This window comes from Drosophila subobscura, chromosome U, assembly GCF_008121235.1.
Source record: "Drosophila subobscura isolate 14011-0131.10 chromosome U, UCBerk_Dsub_1.0, whole genome shotgun sequence".
NCBI lineage: Eukaryota > Metazoa > Arthropoda > Insecta > Diptera > Drosophilidae > Drosophila > Drosophila subobscura.
The window spans coordinates 16,434,724-16,459,088 of record NC_048534.1 but is presented as its reverse complement, the minus strand read 5'-3'; the positions used below and the strand labels follow the sequence as shown (position 1 = coordinate 16,459,088).

Sequence of the window (24,365 nt, the reverse complement as noted above, 5' to 3'; positions counted from 1 at the left end):
ATATGACAAATAAGTGAAAGAGAAATGCTAACTGTTTCTTGTTCTACAGCCATAACACACGATGTGACGACACCAGAGCCACCAGCGGCATCTTGTGTGCCCTCGCCTTGCGGTCCCAATGCCAAGTGCCAGATTGTTGGCAATAGTCCGGCCTGCTCCTGCCTGCCGAACTTTATTGGCGCACCACCGCGGTGCCGACCGGAATGTGTCCTCAACTCTGAATGTGGTCCCACGGAGGCGTGCATCAATCAAAAGTGCGGCGATCCGTGCTCTGGCTCCTGCGGCTTCGAGGCCAAGTGCCATGTTCTGAACCATCTGCCAATTTGTAACTGCATCGAGGGCTACGAGGGCGATCCGTTTGTGCGTTGCACAGAGAAACCAGAAGGCAAGACACCGCCGCCTGTCAAGAACGATCCATGCAATCCGAGTCCTTGTGGCCCGAATGCCGACTGCTTTGCCGGAGAGTGCCGTTGCCAGAATAACTATCAAGGAAACGCCTACGAGGGCTGTCGACCCGAGTGTACGCTATCGGCGGACTGCTCGCGAGACAAGGCCTGCATGCGGAACAAGTGTGTGGATCCCTGCCCCGGTATCTGTGGCAACAATGCCGTTTGCGAGGTGATGAACCACATACCCGTGTGCTCGTGTCTGCAAGGCTACGAAGGCGATCCGTTCACCAATTGCCGCGTGAAGCCCATCGAAGATACACCCAAGCCCCAGGCCTGTGCTCCGTCCCCGTGCGGATCAAACAGCCAGTGCCGCGATGTCAATGGCCATGCCGTTTGCTCTTGCCTGGAAGGATACATTGGGGCGCCGCCTCAATGCCGTCCCGAGTGCGTTGTCTCCAGCGAATGCTCCGCCCTACAGGCGTGTGTCAACAAGAAGTGCGTGGATCCATGCGCCGCTGCTTGTGGCCTGGAGGCACGCTGTGAGGTCATTAATCACAGCCCCATCTGTGGCTGCCCGCCTGGCCGAACTGGTGATCCCTTCAAGCAGTGCACAGAGATTGCTGTGGCACCACCGCCAGATGTTAAGGAAGCGCCAAGAGATCCCTGTGTGCCCTCGCCTTGCGGACCCAACTCCATATGCAAGCCCGACGAGCGTGGACCCGTGTGCCAGTGCCAGCCAGAGTTCTTCGGCTCGCCGCCCAACTGCCGGCCCGAGTGCATCATTAATCCTGATTGTGCCTCGACGCAGGCGTGCATCAACAACAAGTGCCGTGATCCCTGCCCCGGCTCGTGCGGCACCAATGCCGAATGCCGCGTCATCGGACACACGGTCTCGTGCTCCTGCCCCGTGGGATATGCTGGCAACGCGTTTGTCCAGTGTGTGCCGCAGCAGGAGGAGCCGATCAAGCCATGCCAACCCTCGCCTTGTGGCGCCAATGCCGAGTGCATCGAACGGAACGGAGCTGCTGCATGCAAGTGCATCGACGAATACCAAGGCAATCCCTACGAGGGCTGCCGACCCGAGTGCGTGCTCAGCTCCGACTGTACGACGGACAAGGCGTGCATAAGGAACAAGTGCCAGGATCCCTGCCCGGGCATCTGTGGCCTGAATGCCCAATGCTATGCCGTGAATCATGTGCCAAATTGTGTGTGCCTCGATGGCCACACGGGCGATCCGTTCGCCAACTGTCGCCGAGTGGAACCTTCAACGCCACCACCCGTCGCCGATCCATGCATTCCCTCGCCCTGTGGCGCGAACAGCAAGTGCCGCATTGCCAACGGACTGGCCGTCTGTTCCTGCCTGGAGAACTTCATTGGAGCTCCACCCAACTGCAAGCCCGAGTGCACGGTGAATGCCGAGTGTCAGCCGAACAAGGCTTGCCACAAATTCCGCTGCGCCAATCCCTGTGCCAAGACGTGCGGCATCAATGCCAAGTGCGAGGTGATCAACCACAATCCCATCTGTAGCTGCCCCTCTGATTTGACGGGCGATCCATTCGCTCGCTGTTATCCAGCGCCAGCTATTGCCGGACCCAAGGATGTTCCTGTCTCAAAGACACCCTGCCAGCCCTCGCCCTGCGGCCTCTACTCGGAGTGTCGCGTGCGTGACGAGCAGGCCTCATGCTCCTGCCTGCCCAACTACATTGGAGCGCCACCCAACTGCCGTCCCGAGTGCATTGTGAACACAGACTGCTCGTCGAATCGTGCCTGTATTGCCGAGAAGTGTCGCGATCCCTGCGACGGCTCCTGCGGCATCAACTCCGAGTGTCGCATCCAGAACCATCTGGCTATATGTACCTGCCGCGGTGGATTCACCGGCGATCCGTTTGTCCAGTGCGTGGAGATCATTGAGACGGTCACAAGGCCGCCACTGAACGAGCCACAGGATCCCTGCGACCTGCAACCATGTGGAGCCAATGCGGAATGCAACCAGGGCACATGCACCTGCCTGAGAGACTACCAGGGCGATCCCTACACGGGCTGTCGTCCGGAGTGTACACTGAGCACCGACTGCGCCCCCGTCAAGGCCTGTTTGAACAAGAAGTGCGTGGATCCATGTCCCGGAGTGTGTGGCCAGAACTCGCAGTGCGATGTATCCAATCACATTCCAATCTGCAGCTGCCTGCAGGGCTACACGGGTGATCCGTTCGTGCACTGCCGCCTGGAAACGCCCGTGGCCAAGGACCCATGCCAGCCGAACCCGTGCGGTCCCAACAGCTTGTGTCATGTGTCGGCCCAAGGGCCGGTGTGTGCCTGCCAACAAGGAATGCTGGGCTCCCCACCTGCCTGCAAACCTGAGTGCATCGTCAGCTCCGAGTGCTCCCTGCAAACGGCCTGTGTGCAAAGGAAGTGTGTCGATCCATGTCCCGGCGCCTGCGGCCAGTTCGCACGCTGCCAAGTGATCAACCACAATCCATCGTGCTCCTGCAACTCTGGCTACACCGGAGATCCATTCACGCGCTGCTTCCAGGAAGAACGCAAGCCACCAACGCCCACAGAACCATGCCAACCATCACCCTGCGGACCTAATTCGGAGTGCAAGGTGCTCAATGGCAATGCGGCCTGCTCGTGCGCAGCCACCTTCATTGGTACGCCGCCCAGCTGCCGGCCGGAGTGCTCCATCAATCCGGAATGTCCACCGACGAAGGCTTGCATACGCCAGAAGTGTGCCGATCCCTGCGTGAATGCCTGCGGCTTCAATGCCCGCTGCAATGTGGCGAATCATCAACCCATCTGCACATGCGATGTGGGCTACACAGGAGATCCGTTCACCGGCTGTCAAAAGGAACAAGGTAGGACCCCCGTTTTCATTTATCTTTTACAAATATTTAGTAGCTAGGCCGGGGCGTAAACCAGCTTTTATATTTGTGGTTTTGGTTTGCTGCTTACTGGGCGCCCAGTACAACATGCGCTCTAAAATTGAGATCTATTGAAGATCTAGAGCTTATATGCACACTGCAAGCATTTGTTTACGCCCTGGAAGGTCCCACATTGAATGTGAAACTCTTAGAAAATCCCCGACATGAGCCCCTCGTAAAATCCCTTAAACTTTTAGTTTCACATTCTATCTTGGCGTATTAGAATAAATGAAGTATTTTTACAAACACAAAACTGCAATGGCAACCGATGCAATTGCCGAATTCCATACACTTAAAGGCACTATTTGTTTGCACTTAATATCACTTGGGGTCTGCAAAGAGTTAACTCCAACTTGGAACACAAAAATGAATACACTGATCCACATTCATGCAGACCTCTACGTGTTCTCTCTCCACACTACACGCGTTACTTGTTCTAATACGCTACTTAGGCAGCACACAAATTACATACATATATTCATTAAAATCTATGATTACCGCACTTACTGGCACAATGCATTGCAAAATGAAGTTTTTTGTACACAAGAGTCTACACATTCTCACTTCGATACGCAAAATGCAAATTTCAACGAGCACGCAGTCTGTACGAACTGTCGGAGTGAACGTGACGCTGAAAGTGTCTGTATGCTGGGGTAATCAAAGGTTTTAATTAGTTTTTAAATTTGTAATATTGATTTTATATTTATTTGCTTTTGCCCCTAACGCCTGAATATACAATATGCAAACTTGTCACGCCTTTTGCTTCCTTACCCAAAAACCGAAACCAAACAGTACTCTTATGCCTCCTCTCACCCCCACCAAAAAACACCCGCCTTGAATCTTGCCTTTTAACCCCTTGATGATTGTTGTCGACACCGCATATTTTTTTGGGAGGGAAACAAATCCGTTGAAATGCTTTTACCTAATTCGTTATTTGGCCCACCAATAGACCATGTCTCTCTCCACTTGCTTACTTCCCCAAAAACAACACAAATTGAAACCTAACCCAACAATTACACCAAATTGAGTACTGCGTTGTTGACCCCTCCTACAAAAAAAAAAAACAAAATCTACGCCACGCCAAAGATCTAAACCAAATTCTAGTCTAGAAAATTTGAGTATTAAAATGTATAACATAAAACTGTAGTTTAACCAAAGAAATCAATAAATCCAAGGATATAACCCCTGCAATAGACACTTGTTTTACTTACGACACGCCAAAAAAATAAACAAATAATGTAAAGCCATTGCAATGGCACAACCACCGCACTTACACAACACTTAAACTGCCACCGCACACAGCCACGCAGCGCACAGCGTTTAACCACACTAAGTAAAGCGGTAAATATCGCCGAGCACATGCAGCGCACAGCGTATAACAAAACTAAATTAGCGGAGCACTTGAAATGCAATTTAAATTGCAAATTTCGTTAACTGATGCAAAGTATAATGCCAACCGACACCTAACTCGTACTATAGTCATAACCACAATTGGATTAATCAGAGCCGCAAAAGCAAACGCCAGGTGTGTGTGTTTTGTTCTCTACTAAACCCGAGATCCACTGAAGAATAATTAATCTCAATTCTCTGACCTCCGTTTCTCCGTCTCTACCACCCAATCACTTTTCCCACCTACACACACACACAAAAACAAAAACAGAGCGCATTGTCAATGAACAGGTGACGCCCTGCGAACCCAATCCCTGCGGCTCGAATGCTGTGTGCCGCGAACGCAATGGAATCGGTTCGTGCCAGTGCCTGCCAGATTACTTTGGCGATCCCTACCAGTCCTGCCGCCCCGAATGCATCCGAAACTCTGACTGTCCCACGAACAAGGCCTGCCAGCAGCAGAAATGTCGCGATCCCTGCCCCGGTACCTGTGGCACAAATGCTGACTGCAGCGTCACGAATCATCTGCCCACCTGTACATGCCGCATCGGAAACATAGGTGATCCCTACCGCTACTGCCATGTGGAGCCAGCGCAACGTAAGATACCCACCCAACTGTGATCCATCCAGAGATTGTCACCACCTGTCCCCTTTCTAGCTATCCGTCTGGCCGAACCCACACAACCCTGTCGCCCCTCGCCGTGTGGCCCCAACTCTCAGTGCCGCGAACTCAACGGCCAGGCCGTCTGCTCCTGTCTCGAGCTGTACATCGGTCTGCCGCCCAACTGCCGTCCCGAATGCGTGCTCAGCAGCGAGTGTGCCACGGACAAGGCGTGCATAAGTCAGCGCTGTCAGGATCCCTGCCCTGGAACATGCGGCATCAATGCCGAGTGCCGGGTGCGCAATCATGGTCCACTCTGTCAGTGTCGTCAAGGTTTCACCGGTGATTCCTTTACCCGTTGTTATGCTCTGCCACGTAAGACCAATACAAACCCCTCCTACCCAAAAACAGAGATATTTAACAGAACTCCTTTAGCCCCACCGCCTGTGATTCAACGTGTTGATCGTGATCCCTGCATGCCATCGCCTTGCGGCTTGAACAGTCAGTGTCGCAATGTGCAGGGTGTGCCCTCCTGCTCCTGTCTGCCCGAGTTCCTGGGCGCACCGCCCAACTGTCGTCCGGAATGCACCATCAGCGCCGAGTGTGCCTCGAATTTGGCTTGCATCCGTGAAAAATGTATTGATCCGTGTCCCGGTTCCTGTGGCTACGATGCTGAATGCAATGTGGTGAACCATACACCAATTTGCGTCTGCCCCGTCGGCTATACTGGTGATCCGTTCAGCAGTTGTCGTCTGTCGCCACCCGAACCAGTTCAAAGTAAGCCAATTCGTAGTTTCCTGATGCCGAGTCCCCTCCCTAACTGGTAAATCCCCTCATATCTAGGTGAATATGTGGATCCGTGCAACCCCTCGCCGTGTGGTCCCAATGCACAGTGCTCCAACGGTGTCTGCAGCTGTTTGGCCGAATTCCATGGCGATCCCTACTCCGGCTGTCGTCCAGAATGTGTTCTCAACTCTGACTGTCCCAGGGACAAGGCGTGTCTGCGCAGCAAATGCCACAATCCCTGTCCGGGAACGTGTGGCGAGAATGCCATTTGCGATGTCATAAATCACATTCCGATGTGTCGTTGTCCGGATGGCACCGCTGGCAGTGCCTTTATACGTTGCTCGCCCGTTCAGCAAGCAATTGTGGAAATAAATCCCTGTCGTCCATCACCGTGTGGACCAAACTCTCAGTGCCGCGAAGTCAACCAGCAAGCGGTCTGCTCCTGTCTGTCCAACTATATAGGAGCACCGCCATCCTGTCGTCCTGAATGCACCTCAAACTCCGAGTGTGCCCCCTCGCAGGCGTGTCTGAACCAGCGTTGCGGCGATCCATGCCCTGGAACCTGTGGAGTGGGTGCCAATTGTGCTGTGGTCAGCCACAGTCCCTTCTGTACCTGTCCCGAACGCTTCACGGGCAATCCCTTCATCCGTTGTCAGCCACAAAGTAAGCAAAAGGAAGAAAGCCCCAAAAGATTGTTGCCCCTAACATTTTTCCTTCCCAGTTGAACCCGTACGTGATCTTGTCCCAGTCGAACCCTGTCGCCCATCGCCTTGCGGCCCCTACTCCCAATGCCGCCCCGTTGGCCAAGAAGCCCCTGCCTGTTCCTGTCTAGAGAACTACATTGGACGGCCACCGAACTGTCGGCCAGAGTGTGTAACGAGCTCGGACTGCACCAGCCAGTTGGCGTGTGTCAACCAGAAGTGCGTCGATCCCTGTCCCGGACGCTGTGGCCTCAATGCCGAGTGTCGTGTGGTGAGCCATGCGGTGCAGTGCATCTGCCAGCAGGGCTTCACCGGGGATCCCTTCGTGCAGTGCAGTCCCGAGATCATTCGCGATATTGAGATACGCACTCCGTGCAGCCCCAGTCCCTGTGGACCGAATGCCGTGTGCCGCGATCGAAATGGCGCTGGCTCCTGCCAGTGTCTGCCCGAATACTTTGGAGATCCCTATGCCGGCTGTCGGCCAGAGTGCATGCTCGACTCGGACTGTCCCTCCAACAGGGCGTGCCAGCAGCTGAAATGCCAGGATCCCTGTCCCGGAACATGCGGTCTGAATGCCCAGTGCCAGGTGGTTAACCATTTGCCGACCTGCAACTGTCTCACCGGATATCTGGGGGATCCCTACCGCCAGTGCACGCGAATGCAAGAGCGTAAGACACATCTGTCCACTCTACTTCCCTCATCCACTCATCCATTCCCACTTTTAGCAATACAAAACGAATACGTGAATCCCTGCCAGCCCTCGCCCTGCGGCCCCAACTCTCAGTGTCGTGTGGCCAATGAGCAGGCAGTTTGCTCGTGTCTGCCACTGTTTGTGGGAACTCCACCCGCCTGCCGGCCCGAGTGCACCATCTCCTCAGAGTGTCCCAGCCATCAGGCATGCGTTAACCAGAAGTGCGTGGATCCATGCACCGGCGACACTTGCGGCAACAATGCCGTGTGTCGAGTGCGTAACCACAGTCCCATCTGCAGTTGCCTCAGCGGCTTCACTGGCGACGCCTTTACGCGTTGCTTCCCCATTCCACGTAAGTTTATGCCCACCCAATTCTGTAGAAGAATGTCAACTGAACGAAGAATCTGTCCCGATCAAACAGCGCCACCGCCCGAAAGGATCCAAGAACCACTGCGAGATCCCTGCTTGCCCACGCCCTGTGGCCCTAATTCTGAGTGCCGCAACATCAATGGAGTGCCTGCGTGCTCCTGTCTGCCAAGCTTCATGGGCCAAGCGCCCAACTGCCGCCCCGAGTGCACCATCAACGCCGAGTGTCCCGCCAATAGAGCGTGCATCAACCAAAAGTGTCGCGATCCCTGTCCAGGGGCTTGCGGCCTGGATGCTGTCTGCAGTGTCATTAATCATACGCCGCTCTGCGCCTGTATCGATGGTTATATCGGAAATCCGTTCACCAGATGCAACCCCAAGCCACCAGAACCCACATCCCCGCCACCAGTCAGCGACGATCCATGCAATCCCACGCCCTGCGGCTCGAATGCCGTGTGCCGCAATGGCCAGTGCTCGTGTATACCCGAATATCAGGGAGATCCCTATGTCTCCTGTCGCCCCGAGTGCGTGCTGAACACGGACTGTCCCAGAGATCGGGCGTGCGTGCGCAACAAGTGCATAGATCCATGTCCAGGCACCTGTGGCGTGAACGCCCTTTGCGAAGTGACCAATCACATACCCATCTGTCGCTGTCCCGATCGGATGTCCGGCAATGCATTCTTCGAGTGCCGTCCCGTGCAGGCTGCGCCAATCATTCAACAGAATCCATGCCAGCCAACGCCATGCGGACCCAACAGTCAGTGTCGCGTAGTGCAGAACACTGCAGTCTGCTCCTGCCTGAGAGATTATGTGGGCAGTCCGCCCCAGTGCCGACCGGAGTGTGTCACCAACTCGGACTGTCCAGCGGATCAGTCGTGTCAGAATTTGAAGTGCCGTGATCCCTGTCCGGGCACCTGCGGCTTCAATGCTTTGTGCAACGTTGTCAACCACAGTCCCTTCTGCAGCTGCCCCACGGGCATGTCCGGCAATCCGTTCGTCAGCTGCCAGCAGCTGCCACAACGCGATGATCGACCACAGAACCCTTGTCAGCCCTCGCCCTGCGGCGCCAACTCTGAGTGTCGCGTCTCTGGAGACTCTCCATCCTGCTCCTGCCTGCCAGAGTTCGTTGGAGCTCCGCCCAACTGCAAGCCCGAGTGCATATCCAGCTCCGAGTGCCCCACCAACAGGGCCTGCATCAACCAGAAATGCGTTGATCCCTGTCCTGGATTGTGCGGACAGAATGCCAACTGTCGGGTGTTCAGCCACACGGCCATGTGCCTGTGCGAGAGCGGCTTCACTGGAGATCCATTCAGCCAGTGTAACCCTGTCCGAGATGCGCCCGTGGAGGTGCTGCAGCCCTGCAATCCCAGTCCTTGCGGAGTCAATGCCAAGTGCGAGGAGCGCGGTGGAGCTGGCTCCTGCACCTGTCTGCCGGAATACTTTGGCAATCCCTACGATGGCTGTCGGCCCGAATGTGTTATCAACTCAGACTGTCCCTCGAACAGAGCGTGCGTGAATCAAAAGTGTCGCGATCCCTGTCCCGGAGTGTGCGGCCAGAGTGCCGAGTGCCAGGTGGTCAATCATCTGGCCACATGCAATTGTCTGATTGGTTACACTGGAGACCCGTACACTCAATGTCGCCTCGTAGAGAACGAACCACGTAAGATTATCCTGTCCTCTGTCCCCAAATGATCCTCTCTGACCGTCGTGTGACTTCTTTTAGCTGTACCCATCTATGTGAATCCCTGCCAGCCGTCACCCTGTGGCCCCAATTCGCGTTGCCGCGAGATCAACGATCAAGCTGTGTGCTCCTGTCTTCCCGAGTTCATTGGCAGTCCCCCGGCCTGTCGTCCGGAGTGCACCAGCAGCTCTGAATGTGCCGCCGATAAGGCGTGTGTGAATCGCAAATGCGTAGATCCGTGTCCCGGAGTGTGCGGCCAGCAGGCCGAGTGTCGCGTACGCAATCACAATCCCATCTGTAGCTGTCTGATTGGATTCACCGGAGATCCGTTCACCCGCTGCTACCGTCAGCCCCGTAAGAGACAGAGAAAATTTCAAATACCATGGAAAAATGTCCTATCAAACAACCATTTTCAGCTCCCCCTGAGGTGCCTGTAGAGAGAGAACCCCTTGATCCGTGTGTTCCCTCGCCGTGTGGTGCCAATTCCCAGTGTCGCGATGTCTATGGCACACCCTCGTGCTCTTGCCTGCCCCAGTTCTTGGGAACGCCACCCAACTGCCGACCCGAGTGCTCCATCAATGCAGAATGTCCCAGCCATCAGTCGTGCATTAATGAAAAGTGTCGCGATCCCTGTCCCGGCTCCTGTGGCCTCAACACCCAGTGCAATGTGATTAATCACACTCCAATCTGTAGCTGTCTTTTGGGTTATATCGGTGATCCATTCAGCGTTTGTAATCCCGAGCCACCGCAGAAAAGTAAGCCCCGTGTCCCGAATTGGAAATCATTTCTTAATTCTTTTCAAAATCCCAGTTCAAGATCCACTGCCACCTCAAGATCCCTGCTATCCCTCGCCCTGTGGCTCCAACAGTCACTGCAACAATGGCGTCTGCTCGTGTCTGCCGGAATACCATGGCGATCCCTACACCGGCTGTCGTCCCGAGTGTGTCCTGCACACAGAATGCGATCGTAGTCGGGCATGTGTCCGTCACAAGTGTGTGGATCCCTGTCCCGGTATTTGTGGAACAAATGCGATATGCGAGGTCCTGAATCACATTCCCAATTGTCGTTGTCCTGCGGAAATGCAGGGCAATGCCTTCATACAGTGTAGCCCAGTTCCAAGTAAGCCCAAACCATCAACCAACTGCCCCTTTGGAGTCCCTATAAAGTGCTTGGATATTACAGAGCTCGATGTCGCTGAGAATCCCTGCCAGCCCTCACCCTGCGGACCCAATTCTCAGTGTCGCGTGGCCAACCAGCAGGCCATTTGCTCCTGCATCGAGCCCTTCATTGGCAGTCCACCCTTCTGTCGTCCGGAGTGCACCAGCAACGCGGAATGTCCCCTGAACCTGGCCTGTTTGAACCAGAAATGCAGCGATCCCTGTCCGGGCGTTTGCGGCCGCAGTGCCCAGTGCCATGTGACCAATCACAGTCCGTTCTGTCGCTGCCTGGACCGCCACACGGGCAATCCGTTTGTCAGTTGCCAGCCGATCATTGAGCCGCCAGTGCCACCACCGCGTCAGCCATGCCTGCCTTCGCCCTGCGGCGCATATGCCCAGTGCCGGGAGATCAATGAGACGCCATCGTGCACTTGTCTACCCGAGTACATTGGAACGCCGCCCAATTGTCGGCCCGAGTGCGTTACCAGCTCCGAGTGTCCCACAAATCAGGCGTGCATCCAGCAGAAGTGCCGCGATCCATGTCCCGGTCTGTGTGGCCTCTTGGCTGAGTGTCGTGTGCTCTCACACACACCCAGCTGCATCTGTCCCGAGGGCTTGGAGGGTGATCCGTTCACCCAGTGCACGGAGAAGAGAATCCAGCAATTGGATCGATTGGACCCATGCAATCCTAGCCCTTGTGGCGTCAATGCCAGATGCACTTCGCGCCAGGATGCTGGCTCTTGTCAGTGTCTACCGGAATACTTTGGAAATCCCTACGAGGGCTGCCGCCCGGAATGTGTCCTCAACTCGGATTGTCCCTCGAACAGAGCTTGTCAGCAGCAAAAGTGCGAGGATCCCTGCCCGGGAACCTGCGGCCAGAATGCCATCTGCAATGTTCTCAACCACGTGCCCAGCTGCAGCTGCATCACGGGCTACTCCGGTGATCCCTACCGCCAGTGCCTACCCGAACGTCAACGTAAGACATCAGACATAAAATCCCACTTGGAAATGAATCTCTACAATCCATGTCCTAACTTTTGTAGCCATCAAGGAGTATGTGAATCCCTGCCAGCCCTCGCCCTGTGGCCCCAATTCCCAGTGTCGTGAATCCAACGAACAGGCCGTGTGCTCCTGTCTGCCCGAATATGTGGGTGCTCCTCCCGTCTGCCGACCCGAGTGCACCATCTCATCAGAGTGCTCGTCGGACAAGGCCTGCGTGGGCCAGAAGTGTATCGATCCCTGCCCCAATACCTGCGGAGAACAGGCCACCTGTCGTGTGGTGAATCACAGTCCCATTTGCACATGTCGCGCCGGTTACACGGGCGATGCCTTCTATCGCTGTGTCCCCAAGCCTCGTAAGTAGACGAACGGAAAGGAGTGCCACAATAGCAGTGTTTTAATCTCATAATTTCACCGAAGCTGTGCCCGTGGCTCCGCCAGTGCAAAAGACACCTGTCGATCCCTGTGTGCCCTCGCCCTGTGGCCCATATGCCGAGTGTCGTGCGAATGGCGATGCTCCTGCCTGTTCCTGTTCGTTTGGTTACCTGGGTGCCCCACCCAACTGCCGTCCAGAGTGTCGCATCAATGCAGAGTGCCTCAGTCGTGAGGCTTGCATCAATGAAAAGTGTCGCGATCCCTGTCCCGGCTCCTGTGGCCTTGGCGCCACTTGCAATGTGATCAATCATACGCCCAGCTGCACGTGCCCACCGGGATACACGGGTGATCCATTTACCCACTGTCAGCCCCAACCACCACCGCCGCAAAGTAAGACTCTGAAGTCCCCTGTTCAACCATTCAGAAATTCTTTAAAGATCGATTTGTCTTTAGTTGTGGAGCTAGAGGATCCCTGCCAGCCATCACCCTGCGGAGCGAATGCTCTGTGCAACGCTGGCGTTTGTACGTGCATAGCGGAATACCATGGTGATCCCTACAGCGGCTGTCGCCCCGAGTGCATCACCAGTTTGGACTGCTCCCGAGATCTGGCCTGTGCGCGCCACAAGTGCTTCGATCCCTGCCCGGGCACCTGTGCCCCCAATGCCATTTGTACGGTCCTCAATCATGTCCCGATGTGCACCTGCCCTGAGGGTTATGCTGGCAATGCGTTTATCCAGTGCCAACCTGTGCCACGTAAGAACCCAGAATTGAATTCCTGCAAATTCTTCGAACGATTCCAACAATTTTCCCCCTGCCCTTTCCACAGCACCAGCCATTGTCCAGCCTTGTCACCCCTCGCCCTGTGGCCCCAATTCTCAGTGCCGTGAGGCGAATGGTCAGGCGGTATGCTCCTGTGTGCCAGGATACATTGGAACCCCTCCGATCTGTCGCCCAGAGTGCACCTCGAACGCCGAGTGTGTGTCAATCCAGGCGTGTGTGAATCAAAAGTGCGTGGATCCGTGTCCTGGTGCCTGTGGCAGGAATGCCCAGTGCAGTGTCGTCAATCACAATCCCTTCTGCACGTGTCTGCCCCACTATACGGGCAATCCATTTGTGGGCTGCCAGCAGATCGTTGAACCTCCACAGAGAGAGGAAATAATTCCACGTGATCCCTGCCGTCCATCTCCCTGCGGACCAAATGCCGAATGTCGCGCCGTTGGGGACACACCATCGTGCTCCTGTCTGCCAGAATTTGTGGGCTCTCCGCCATACTGTAAGCCGGAATGTGTGACCAACTCCGAGTGTCCATCGAATCGTGCTTGCATCAATCAAAAGTGTCGCGATCCCTGCCCCGGTCTGTGCGGTCTCAGTGCCATTTGTCGCGTTGTATCCCACACTGCCATGTGCATCTGTGATGCGGGCCTCACCGGTGATCCCTTCACCCAGTGCCAACCGATTGTCCACGATGTGGAGATCATCAATCCGTGCCATCCCTCGCCCTGTGGCTCGAACGCCGAGTGCATACAACGCAACGGAGCCGGCGCTTGTCAGTGTCTGCCGGAATACTTTGGAAATCCCTACGAGGGCTGTCGCCCAGAGTGCGTACTCAACTCAGATTGTCCCGCGAACAGAGCGTGCCAGCAGCAAAAGTGCCGCGATCCCTGCCCCGGCAGCTGTGGCCAGAATGCCGAGTGTAATGTCGTGAATCATACGCCCCTCTGCAGCTGCTTCCCCGGATTTATAGGAGATCCGTATCGCTATTGCAATCAACCGCCAGAACGTAAGCTAGTTCCAATTATCACTAGTAGTTGTACTAAATTGTTGGCCGTAGTTGGTTAGTTACTAATTCCAAGCGTATTTTGTATCCTAACCCAAACAACTAGCTATTGTCCACGACTATGTGAATCCCTGTCAGCCATCGCCCTGTGGCTCCAATGCCATTTGTCGTGTGGTAAACGAACAGGCCGTCTGCTCCTGTGCCCCCGAGTTCGAAGGAGCCCCGCCCAACTGCCGTCCCCAGTGTACCTCCAGCTCTGAGTGTCCCGCCACCAAGGCGTGCATCAGCTACAAGTGTGCTGATCCCTGTCCTGGTGTGTGTGGCCATCAAGCGATCTGTGAGGTGCGCAACCATAGTCCCATCTGCAGGTGTCCCCCCGCGCTGATGGGCGATCCCTTCGTGCGCTGCCTGCCCCGACCAGAGCGTAAGAAATCATCGAGAAATATGATGAAGTGTGGTGTTAATCCTCTACGACCCTTGACAGTTCCTCCACCTCCCCTGAGAGATGTGGCCCCCTACCGCGATCCCTGTGCTCCCTCACCCTGTGGCCTGTACTCTGCCTGCCGCAACCAGCAGCAGCAGGCTGTGTGCTCCTGTTTGCCGAACTACTTTGGCACTCCCCCCCACTGCCGACCCGAGTGCTCCATCAATGCAGAGTGTCCCAGCCATTTGGCGTGCATCCAGCAAAGGTGTCGTGACCCTTGTCCCGGCGCCTGTGGCCAGCAGACCGAGTGTCGGGTGACCAATCATGTGCCCAGCTGCCTGTGCCTGCAGGGCTATGTAGGAGACGCCTTCCTCGCCTGCCACCCAGCTCCACGTAAGACCTTCTTGACCTTAACCTTTTCAGAACTCTCTGTAAATCCGAACCCTACACAGCCCCTCCAACCTACGACGAGCCCCGTGATCCCTGCAATCCCAGTCCCTGCGGCAGCAATGCCATTTGTTCGGGCGAGGGACAGTGCCACTGTGTGGCCGATTATCTGGGTGATCCCTATGTCTCCTGCCGACCCGAGTGTGTGCTGAGTTCCGAGTGTCCCAGGCATCTGGCCTGCATCCATCAAAAGTGCACGGATCCCTGTCCGGGCACATGCGGGGCCAATGCCATCTGTGAAGTTCAGAGCCACATAGCCATGTGCCATTGTCCCCCGGGAATGACGGGCAATGCCTTCTCCCTGTGCAGTCCAGTACGCGATGCCGTTGAGGTCTATCGCAATCCCTGTAGCCCATCGCCCTGCGGCAGCTATGCCGAGTGTCGCGAACGGAATGGTCAGGCCATCTGCAGCTGTCTGCCCAACTACTTTGGCGTGCCACCCTCGTGCCGACCCGAGTGCAGCAGCAACTACGATTGTGCCCCCCATTTGGCTTGCCAGAACCAGCGTTGTGTCGATCCCTGTCCCGGAGCTTGTGGCGCCAATGCCCAGTGCCGCGCCGTCAGCCACAGTCCCTTCTGCAGCTGCCGGCCTGGCTACACGGGCAATCCCTTTGTTCAGTGTCACATGATCTGTAAGTCTATCCCAAATCCCAGTCTACCCCAGTCTCACCTAATGATTCCATGTACAGTTGAACCTTTGAGGGATGTTGCGCCTCGTGATCCCTGCCAACCATCCCCCTGTGGACCCAACAGCGAGTGTCGACCCGTGGGTGAGACACCATCCTGCTCCTGCCTGGCCAACTTCTTTGGCACTCCGCCCAACTGTCGGCCCGAATGTGTGTCCAACTCTGAGTGCAGCTCCGTCCAAGTTTGTGTAAACAATCGCTGCAGAGATCCCTGTCCTGGGCTCTGTGGCACATCTGCCATCTGTCGCGTCATCAGCCACAGTGCCATGTGCTACTGCGAGACGGGCTACAGCGGTGATCCATTTATCCGCTGTGAACCCATTATTGTACGTGACCCCGTGGAGGTGCTGCAGCCTTGTAACCCGAGTCCCTGTGGCACCTTTGCCGAGTGCCGGCAACAGAATGGAGTCGGCTCCTGTCAGTGTTTGCCCGAATACTACGGCAATCCCTACGAATCCTGCCGCCCCGAGTGTGTCCTCGACTCTGATTGTGCCTCGAACCGTGCCTGTGTGAATCAGAAGTGCCTCGATCCCTGTCCTGGAGTGTGTGGCCAGAATGCCGAGTGCTATGTCCGCAATCATTTGCCCACCTGCAACTGCCTGAACGGTTATGTGGGAGATCCTTATAGCTATTGCAGCATTGAGCCCAAACGTAAGCAGACATCTTGAGTCCATGTATCCCTCTCTAGAGCTCCCATTTCCGTTTTCTTGCAGCCCTGCGGGAGTATGTAAATCCCTGCCAGCCCTCTCCCTGTGGCCCCAACTCCCAGTGCCGTGAGCTGAATGATCTCGCCACCTGCTCCTGTCTGCCCGAGTATGTGGGCACTCCGCCTGGCTGTCGTCCCGAGTGTACGGTCTCTTCGGAGTGCAGTCTGGACAGAGCATGTGTGAGCCACAAGTGTGTGGATCCCTGTCCGAATGCATGTGGCAGCAATGCCATTTGTCGTGGCATAAACCATGCCCCTCTGTGTTCCTGTCAGCCGGGCTACACGGGAGATCCATTCACCCGTTGCTATCCAGTGCCTCGTAAGTCCCTTCCCAAAGAGTGTGTCCCGTGAAGATCTTTAACATCCCATTCCCATTCGATTAGCTCCCACACCGCAAATCCTCTACGACATTGTGAGAGATCCCTGCCAGCCATCGCCCTGCGGTGCCAATGCCCAGTGCAGACAGTCCCAGGGTCAGGCCATTTGCAGTTGTTTCCCCAACTACTTTGGTCAGCCGCCCAACTGTCGACCCGAGTGTACACAGAGCTCCGAATGCCTGTCCAGCCAGGCGTGCATCAATCAACGCTGTGTGGATCCCTGTCCCGGCTCCTGTGCCTACAACGCCCTCTGCACCACGCGTAACCATGTGCCAAGCTGTCAGTGTCCCCCTCGATTTGTGGGAGATCCATTCACCAATTGTTACCCCGAACCACCACCACCACGTAAGAGAAACGAAAATCCTACTGTCTCTCAACCTTTCAATCTCTCAACCTCAAACCTATCTGCAGCCAAACCCATTGCCCTTGATGATCCCTGCCAGCCCTCGCCCTGTGGAGCCAATGCTCTGTGCTCGAATGGTCAGTGTTCGTGCATTGGCGACTATCAGGGAGATCCATACAGGGGCTGCCGTCCAGAGTGTGTCCTGAATGCCGACTGTTCCAGAGATCGAGCCTGTGTGCGCCACAAGTGTGTGGATCCCTGCCCGGGCACCTGTGCCCCCAACGCCATATGCGAGACAATCAATCACATTGCCATGTGCCGCTGTCCTGAACAGATGACGGGCAATGCCTTCATTCAGTGCGAGATTCCACAAGTGGCACTAACGCCTCCCGATCCTTGTGCCCCATCACCGTGCGGACCCAGCAGCCGTTGCCGCGTGTTCAACAACAATGCCGTTTGCTCCTGCATCGAGGATTATGTGGGTACGCCACCCAATTGCCGACCCGAGTGCACCCACAATTCGGATTGTCTGCCGAGACTGGCCTGCCAGCGGCAGCACTGCATCGATCCCTGTCCCGGAACCTGCGGCTTCAACGCCCTCTGTCATGTGGTCAATCATGCACCAATCTGCAGCTGTCCGCCCCAGCACAATGGCAATCCCTTCACGGGCTGCTTCCCGGAGCCAGTGCGTCGCGATGAGGAGCCCAGGAACCCATGTCAACCCTCTCCTTGCGGACCCTATGCCCAGTGCCGTGCTGTGGGAGATCAGGCACAGTGCAGCTGTCTTTCCAGCTACATTGGAACGCCGCCCAACTGCCGGCCCGAGTGTGTGACCAATTCAGAGTGCAGCTTCGATAGGGCGTGCATCAATCAGCACTGCAGCGATCCGTGTCCCGGCGTTTGTGGCACCAATGCCCAATGCCATGTGATCAGCCATGCCGCCATGTGCCATTGCCTGCCCGGCTACACGGGTGATCCATTCACCGCCTGCCACCAGCCGCAAATCATTCAACAGATCGAATATGTCCAGCCATGCTCCCCGAATCCCTGTGGAGCCAATGCTGTGTGTCGCCACGAGGGCAGTGCCGGCTCCTGCCAATGCCTGCCCGAATACTATGGCAATCCCTACGAGGCCTGTCGTCCCGAGTGTCTAGCCGACAGCGACTGTCCTGCGGATAAGTCCTGCAATCAGTTGAAGTGCCGCGATCCATGTCCCGGGGTTTGTGCTTTGAATGCCGCCTGTCGCGTCATCAATCACCTGCCCACCTGTCATTGTCTCAGTGGATTCCTGGGCGATCCCTACAGCTACTGTCGTCTGCCAGAGAAACGTGAGTTGAAGATTCTGACGTGTGTGTGTCCCAACCCTGACAACCCTTAACCCACTGCCGTCCCTTAGCTATCCTCAAGGAGTATGTGAATCCCTGCCAGCCCACTCCCTGTGGCCCCAACTCCCAGTGCCGTGAGAACAACGAGCAGGCCATCTGCTCGTGTCTACCGGAATATGTGGGGGCGCCGCCGAACTGTCGACCCGAATGCGTCTCGAGTGGCGAGTGTCCGCGTGACAAGGCCTGCCTCAATCAAAAGTGTGCCGATCCCTGTCCCGGAGTTTGCGGCTCCAATGCCGAGTGTCGTGTCTTCCAGCATGCCCCGATCTGTAGCTGTCGTCCCGGTTTCACGGGCGATGCCTTCACCCGATGCCTGCCCCTGCCACGTAAGAGAAGAATCCCAAAGCAGAAGAGAATCTGTTACTTTATCCCACCAATCCCTTTTTTAGCACCCAGTCCCACGCTTTTGGATGTCTATCGCGATCCCTGTGTACCGTCGCCCTGCAGCCAGTATGCCGAGTGCAGGGACAGCCAAGGCAGCGCCACTTGCACCTGCCTGCCCTCGTACTATGGCACTCCGCCCAACTGCCGGCCCGAGTGCACCATCGCCGAGGATTGTCCCTCGCATCTGGCATGCCAACAGCAGCATTGTCGCGATCCCTGCCCGGGCGCCTGTGGCTTCAATGCCCTCTGCACGGTGATCAGCCATAATCCCACGTGTCAGTGTGCACCAGGCATGATTGGAAATCCATTCACCTCGTGTCACGCTCGGCCACGCGATCCACCACCACAGGACACCAGCGATCCCTGCGCCTCGATCTCGTGTGGCGCCAATGCCATCTGTCGGCAGGGAAGCTGCAGCTGTCTGCCAGAATTCATTGGAAATCCCTTGATTGGCTGTCGACCCGAGTGCATCCTGAGTACGGAATGCGACTGGGACAAGGCGTGCGTGCGGAACAAGTGCATCGATCCATGTCCCGGCACTTGCGGTTCCAATGCCATCTGTGAGGTTCACCGACACGTGGCCATGTGCCACTGTCCACCGGGAATGACGGGCAATGCCTTCTCCCAGTGCCGACCACTGCCGCCAGCACAGGATCCTCCTCCCATCATAGTCGATCCCTGCCAGCCCTCACCTTGCGGACCCAATGCCCAATGTCGACGTGTCAACGGACAGGCCGTGTGTTCGTGCCTGCCGCAATTTGTGGGTACACCACCATCGTGCCGTCCAGAGTGCGTCAGCAATGGGGAATGTCCGCTGCATTTGGCGTGTCTGCAGCAGAAGTGTCGCGATCCCTGTCCCGGCTCCTGTGGCCTGAATGCCGAGTGTCGTGTGATCAATCACAGTCCCAACTGTCACTGCATCCAATCGTTTACGGGCAATCCATTTGTGGCATGCCACCGCCAACTGCCGCCTGTCAGGCAGGATCCTCCTCTGCTGGATCCCTGTCAACCATCGCCGTGTGGCGCCAACGCAGAGTGTCGCGCCCAAGGAACCACTGCCCAATGCAGCTGCCTCACTGGATTTGTGGGCACACCACCCGACTGCCGACCGGAATGCGTCTCCAACTCCGATTGTCCCACCAATCTGGCATGCCGCAACGAAAAGTGCCGCGATCCCTGCCCCGGAGTCTGTGGCTTGAATGCCGAGTGTTATGTGATCAACCATACGCCCATGTGCACGTGTCTCGGTGGATATAATGGCAATCCCTTTGATGGCTGTCAAGTGGTGCAGGATGTGCCAGAGACGCCACTCAATCCGTGTGTGCCGAGTCCCTGTGGCGCCAATGCCATTTGCAGTGAACGAAACGGAGCTGGCGCATGTCAGTGCCTGCCCGAGACCTATGGAAATCCGTACGAAGGCTGTCGTCCCGAGTGTGTTCTCAATACGGACTGTCCCAGCCATTTGGCGTGTGTCAATCAGCATTGCCGCGATCCCTGTCCCGGCACATGCGGCTCCAATGCCCTGTGCCAAGTGCGACATCATCTGCCGCAATGCCAGTGCTTGGCGGGCTACCAGGGAAATCCCTACACCTATTGCAGTCTTCTGCGCGATCGTAAGACCCTTCTTAATGTCTCTTTGGCATACTTACCCCAAGATTTCCTCCTCCTCTCTGCAGCCCTGCCCGAACCCATTGCCTCCCGTCCCTGCCAGCCCTCACCATGTGGACCCAATGCCCAGTGTCGTGAGGCGAATGGTCAAGCCATTTGCAAGTGCCTGCCAGAGTTTATTGGATCTCCGCCCGCGTGTAGACCCGAGTGTACCATCTCCAGCGAGTGCGACCTGACCAGGGCATGCGTGCAGCACCATTGCGTGGATCCCTGCCCCGGAATCTGCGGCAGCAATGCCCAATGCCGTGTCCTCAACCACAGTCCCCACTGCAGTTGTCTGCCCGGCTACACTGGCGATGCCTTCAGTGGCTGTCAGAAGATTCGACCCGCCATTAGCTATGATGCTCCTCCTCCCAAGGATACCTACCGCGACCCCTGTGTCCCCTCTCCGTGCGGCACCTTTGGCCAGTGCAGAGATCAGGGCAACCAGCAGGCCGTGTGCTCCTGTCTGCCAGGATACTTTGGTGTGCCGCCCCAGTGCCAGCCAGAGTGTGTCATCAATCCCGACTGCGCCTCGCACTTGGCGTGCATCAGCGAGAAGTGCCGCGATCCCTGTCCCGGCTCCTGTGGCCTGCTGGCCCAATGCAACGTCATCAATCACACGCCCATCTGTAGCTGTCCACCTGGCTATCAGGGCAATCCCTTTGTCAGCTGCCGACCCCAACCTCCTCCAGCTCCGATTCCTGTGCTCCGCGACGCCTGCAATCCCTCGCCCTGCGGCTCCAATGCCGTTTGCAGTGCCGGGGGACAGTGCAGCTGTCTGGCAGAGTTCGATGGAAATCCCTATGTGGGCTGTCGCCCAGAGTGTGTCCTGAATACAGAGTGTGCCCGGGACAGGGCCTGTCAGCGCAACAAATGCGTGGATCCCTGTCCGGGTGCCTGTGGTGTGGGCGCCGTTTGTGAGGTGCGCAACCACATTCCCATCTGCCACTGTCCAGCCGGAACATCTGGCAACGCCTTCACCCAGTGTACAACCACTCAATGTAGGTTTCCCTGTCAATTCCTCGGTAAAGCAACCCCTCCAGCTAATGTATCCTTCCCCGTATGTTGTTTAGCTGCACCCGTGGAGCCCCTGAATCCCTGCCAGCCATCGCCCTGTGGATCGAATGCCCAGTGTCGCGTGGCCAACCAGCAGGCTGTGTGCTCCTGTCTGTCAGGATACTTTGGAGTACCGCCCAAATGTCGACCCGAGTGCACCATCAACTCGGACTGTGCCCCCCACTTGGCGTGCCTCAATCAACAGTGTCGCGATCCCTGCCCCGGTGCCTGCGGACAATTTGCCAACTGCCAGGTCATCCGACATGTCCCACACTGCAGTTGTCCCGCAGGATATACAGGCAATGCCTTCTCCCTCTGCCAGCGAATTCCACCAGTGATTGTGCAGCGAGAACCAGTCCATGTGAATCCCTGTTATCCATCACCATGTGGATCGAATGCTCAGTGCACGGAACAAGGCGATCAAGCCATTTGCAAGTGCCTCGAAGGCTACGTAGGATCACCGCCCAACTGTCGGCCCGAGTGTATAACATCTTCAGAGTGCGCCAACCAATTGGCATGCATCCAACAGAAGTGCCGCGATCCATGTCCTGGTTTGTGCGGCCAAGCAGCCAGCTGCCAGGTCGTCAGCCATGTGCCATCGTGCATCTGCATCGGCGACTACATTGGAGATCCCTACACGGCCTGCCGTCCACGACCACAGATCGAAAGAGATCAGATCAATCCATGTGCACAGAATCCCTGCGGCAACAATGCCATTTGCAGACAACAAGGAGGAGCTGCGTCATGCCAGTGCCTGCCAGAGACCTATGGAAATCCGTACGAGGGATGCCGACCCGAGTGTGTTCTCAATTCGGACTGTTCTGGCCATTTGGCCTGCTTGAATCAACATTGTCGCGATCCCTGTCCCGGCAGTTGTGCCCCGAACGCACAATGCCAGGTCGTCAATCACATACCCAGCTGTAGCTGCTATCCCGGCTACAGAGGGGATCCCTACACCCATTGCCAGTTGGTGCCTACACAGGCAGAACGTAAGAAATCCCCCCACACTTGCCCAACTAACCCACAACCAACCAACACTTTTGCACCCTTCTGCACCCCTCCAGCAATCGAACCTGTTGATCCCTGTCAGCCCTCGCCGTGTGGCCCCAACTCTGAGTGCAGCGTAGCCCAGGGACAGGCTGTCTGTCGCTGCCTGCCCGATTACTATGGTTCTCCGCCTGCCTGTCGACCCGAATGCACCACCAATCCCGAGTGTGCCCATGATAGAGCCTGCGTGGCCAGACATTGCGCAGATCCATGTCCCGGTGCCTGTGGCCAGAATGCCATTTGTCAGGCGCATCAACATCGAGCCCTGTGCTCATGTCCGCCTGGCTACACCGGCGACGCCTTCATGCGTTGCCTTCCGCTGCCTCCGCCCCAGCAACCCATTCGCCAGTCGTCTCCTCCCCCTGTAGATCCCTGTGTGCCCTCACCCTGCGGACAGTATGCCCAGTGCCGCGAGCAGTACGGACAAGGTGTTTGCACCTGTCTGGACTCCTACTACGGCACTCCGCCCCACTGCCGACCCGAGTGCACCCTCAACTCTGACTGTCCCAGCCATCGGGCGTGCATCAACCAGAAGTGCCGCGATCCCTGTCCCGGTGCCTGTGGTCTGTACGCCCAGTGTGCGGTGCTCAATCATGTGCCCAGCTGCTCCTGTCCACAAGGATATCTTGGAGATCCCTTCTTCCGCTGCTACCCAGCGCCAGCTCCGTCTCCAGTGGCTCCCATTATTGCTGAAGATGATCCCTGCCATCCCTCGCCCTGTGGTCCCAATGCTCAGTGCTCGAATGGCATCTGCAGCTGTCTGCCACTCTACCAAGGGGATCCCTATGCCGGCTGTCGTCCCGAGTGCGTGCTGAGCACAGAATGTGCCTGGGATAAGGCCTGCATTCGCAATCGTTGCGTGGATCCGTGTCCGGGAACGTGTGGCTCTGGAGCCCACTGCCGTGTCCAAAATCATGTGGCCCTGTGTCACTGTCCGGATGGGCAGCAGGGAAATCCTTTCGTGCTTTGCCAGCCCATTAGGCAGCTGGATACACCCATTCAGCTGCATCCCTGCCAGCCGTCGCCTTGTGGCGCCCATGGGCAGTGTCGCGAGATTGGCTCCCAGGCGGAATGCACCTGCCTGCCCGGCTATTACGGCAGTCCACCTGTCTGTCGGCCGGAGTGTGTAAGCGACTCCGAGTGTCCGCCGAGCCTCTCGTGCGTGAATCAAAAGTGCCGCGATCCTTGTCCCGGAGCCTGTGGCTATCTGGCCGAGTGCCATGTGATCAACCACAGTCCGCAATGCGTTTGCCCGGCAGGCTACACGGGCAGTCCGTACTCTCAGTGCCAGGTGATTCGTAGAGCTCCTGTTCAACGGGAACCCATCGATCCCTGCCAGCCCTCGCCCTGTGGCCCCCACTCGCAGTGCAGCAATGAGGATGGCCTCAATGCCATCTGCCGTTGCCTGCCCGAGTATCTGGGAGTGCCGCCCCACTGCCGTCCCGAGTGCATTGCCAACAGCGAGTGTCCCGGCGACAGGGCGTGCATCAATTGGAAGTGCCAGGATCCCTGTCCCGGCCTCTGCGGCTACAATGCCATCTGCCGGACGTACAACCACCAACCGAACTGTGTCTGTGCCCCGGGGCTGGTGGGCAATCCGTTTAACTCGTGTCTGCCTCCAGCACGTCTTCCGTCCTACGAATCCCCCGTGATACCCACAACGGCCATAGAAGTACTGCAACATGATCAGCCCATACGCAATCCGTGCGAGCCGAATCCCTGCGGGGCCAATGCTCGATGCAGTCAGCAGAGAGGCGTTGCCTCCTGCGTATGTTTGCCGGACTACTACGGCAATCCGTACGACGCCTGCCGGCCGGAGTGCATCCTCAATTCAGATTGTGCTTCGGACAGGGCGTGCGTGCAGCAAAAGTGTCGCGACCCGTGCCCCGGCACATGCGGCCTCAACGCCGAATGCCACGTGCTGGATCATTTACCCCATTGCCAGTGCTTCAGGGGCTACACGGGTAATCCTCTGGCCCACTGTGCCCCACTGCCAGTTGTCCAGGAATGTAAGCATCCGTTATGCAACT

At 56.8% G+C, this 24,365-nt stretch overlaps 1 protein-coding gene across 7 annotated transcripts in view; it reads left to right on the top strand.

The window, feature by feature from the left end:
* LOC117902348 overlaps positions 1-24,365 on the top strand; it is a 116,738-nt gene that overhangs the window by 76,092 nt on the left and 16,281 nt on the right. For 6 of the 7 annotated variants that reach the window (XM_034813651.1, XM_034813652.1, XM_034813653.1 and 3 more), the window contains 27 exons: positions 50-3,241; positions 4,968-5,294; positions 5,355-5,672; positions 5,733-6,074; positions 6,141-6,746; positions 6,805-7,452; positions 7,510-7,827; positions 7,897-9,501; positions 9,565-9,876; positions 9,939-10,277; positions 10,333-10,641; positions 10,705-11,655; positions 11,723-12,034; positions 12,099-12,443; positions 12,507-12,806; positions 12,880-13,833; positions 13,937-14,254; positions 14,315-14,647; positions 14,707-15,333; positions 15,391-16,038; positions 16,101-16,412; positions 16,477-16,815; positions 16,882-18,141; positions 18,210-18,524; positions 18,588-20,195; positions 20,259-21,233; positions 21,306-22,277. In XM_034813651.1, the coding sequence (XP_034669542.1) occupies positions 50-3,241; positions 4,968-5,294; positions 5,355-5,672; positions 5,733-6,074; positions 6,141-6,746; positions 6,805-7,452; positions 7,510-7,827; positions 7,897-9,501; positions 9,565-9,876; positions 9,939-10,277; positions 10,333-10,641; positions 10,705-11,655; positions 11,723-12,034; positions 12,099-12,443; positions 12,507-12,806; positions 12,880-13,833; positions 13,937-14,254; positions 14,315-14,647; positions 14,707-15,333; positions 15,391-16,038; positions 16,101-16,412; positions 16,477-16,815; positions 16,882-18,141; positions 18,210-18,524; positions 18,588-20,195; positions 20,259-21,233; positions 21,306-22,277 (18,885 nt within the window). Of the gene's footprint in view, positions 1-49; positions 3,242-4,967; positions 5,295-5,354; positions 5,673-5,732; positions 6,075-6,140; positions 6,747-6,804; positions 7,453-7,509; positions 7,828-7,896; positions 9,502-9,564; positions 9,877-9,938; positions 10,278-10,332; positions 10,642-10,704; positions 11,656-11,722; positions 12,035-12,098; positions 12,444-12,506; positions 12,807-12,879; positions 13,834-13,936; positions 14,255-14,314; positions 14,648-14,706; positions 15,334-15,390; positions 16,039-16,100; positions 16,413-16,476; positions 16,816-16,881; positions 18,142-18,209; positions 18,525-18,587; positions 20,196-20,258; positions 21,234-21,305; positions 22,278-22,352; positions 24,345-24,365 lie in introns of all 7 variants that reach the window. The other variant, XM_034813657.1, reaches the window with a different exon arrangement.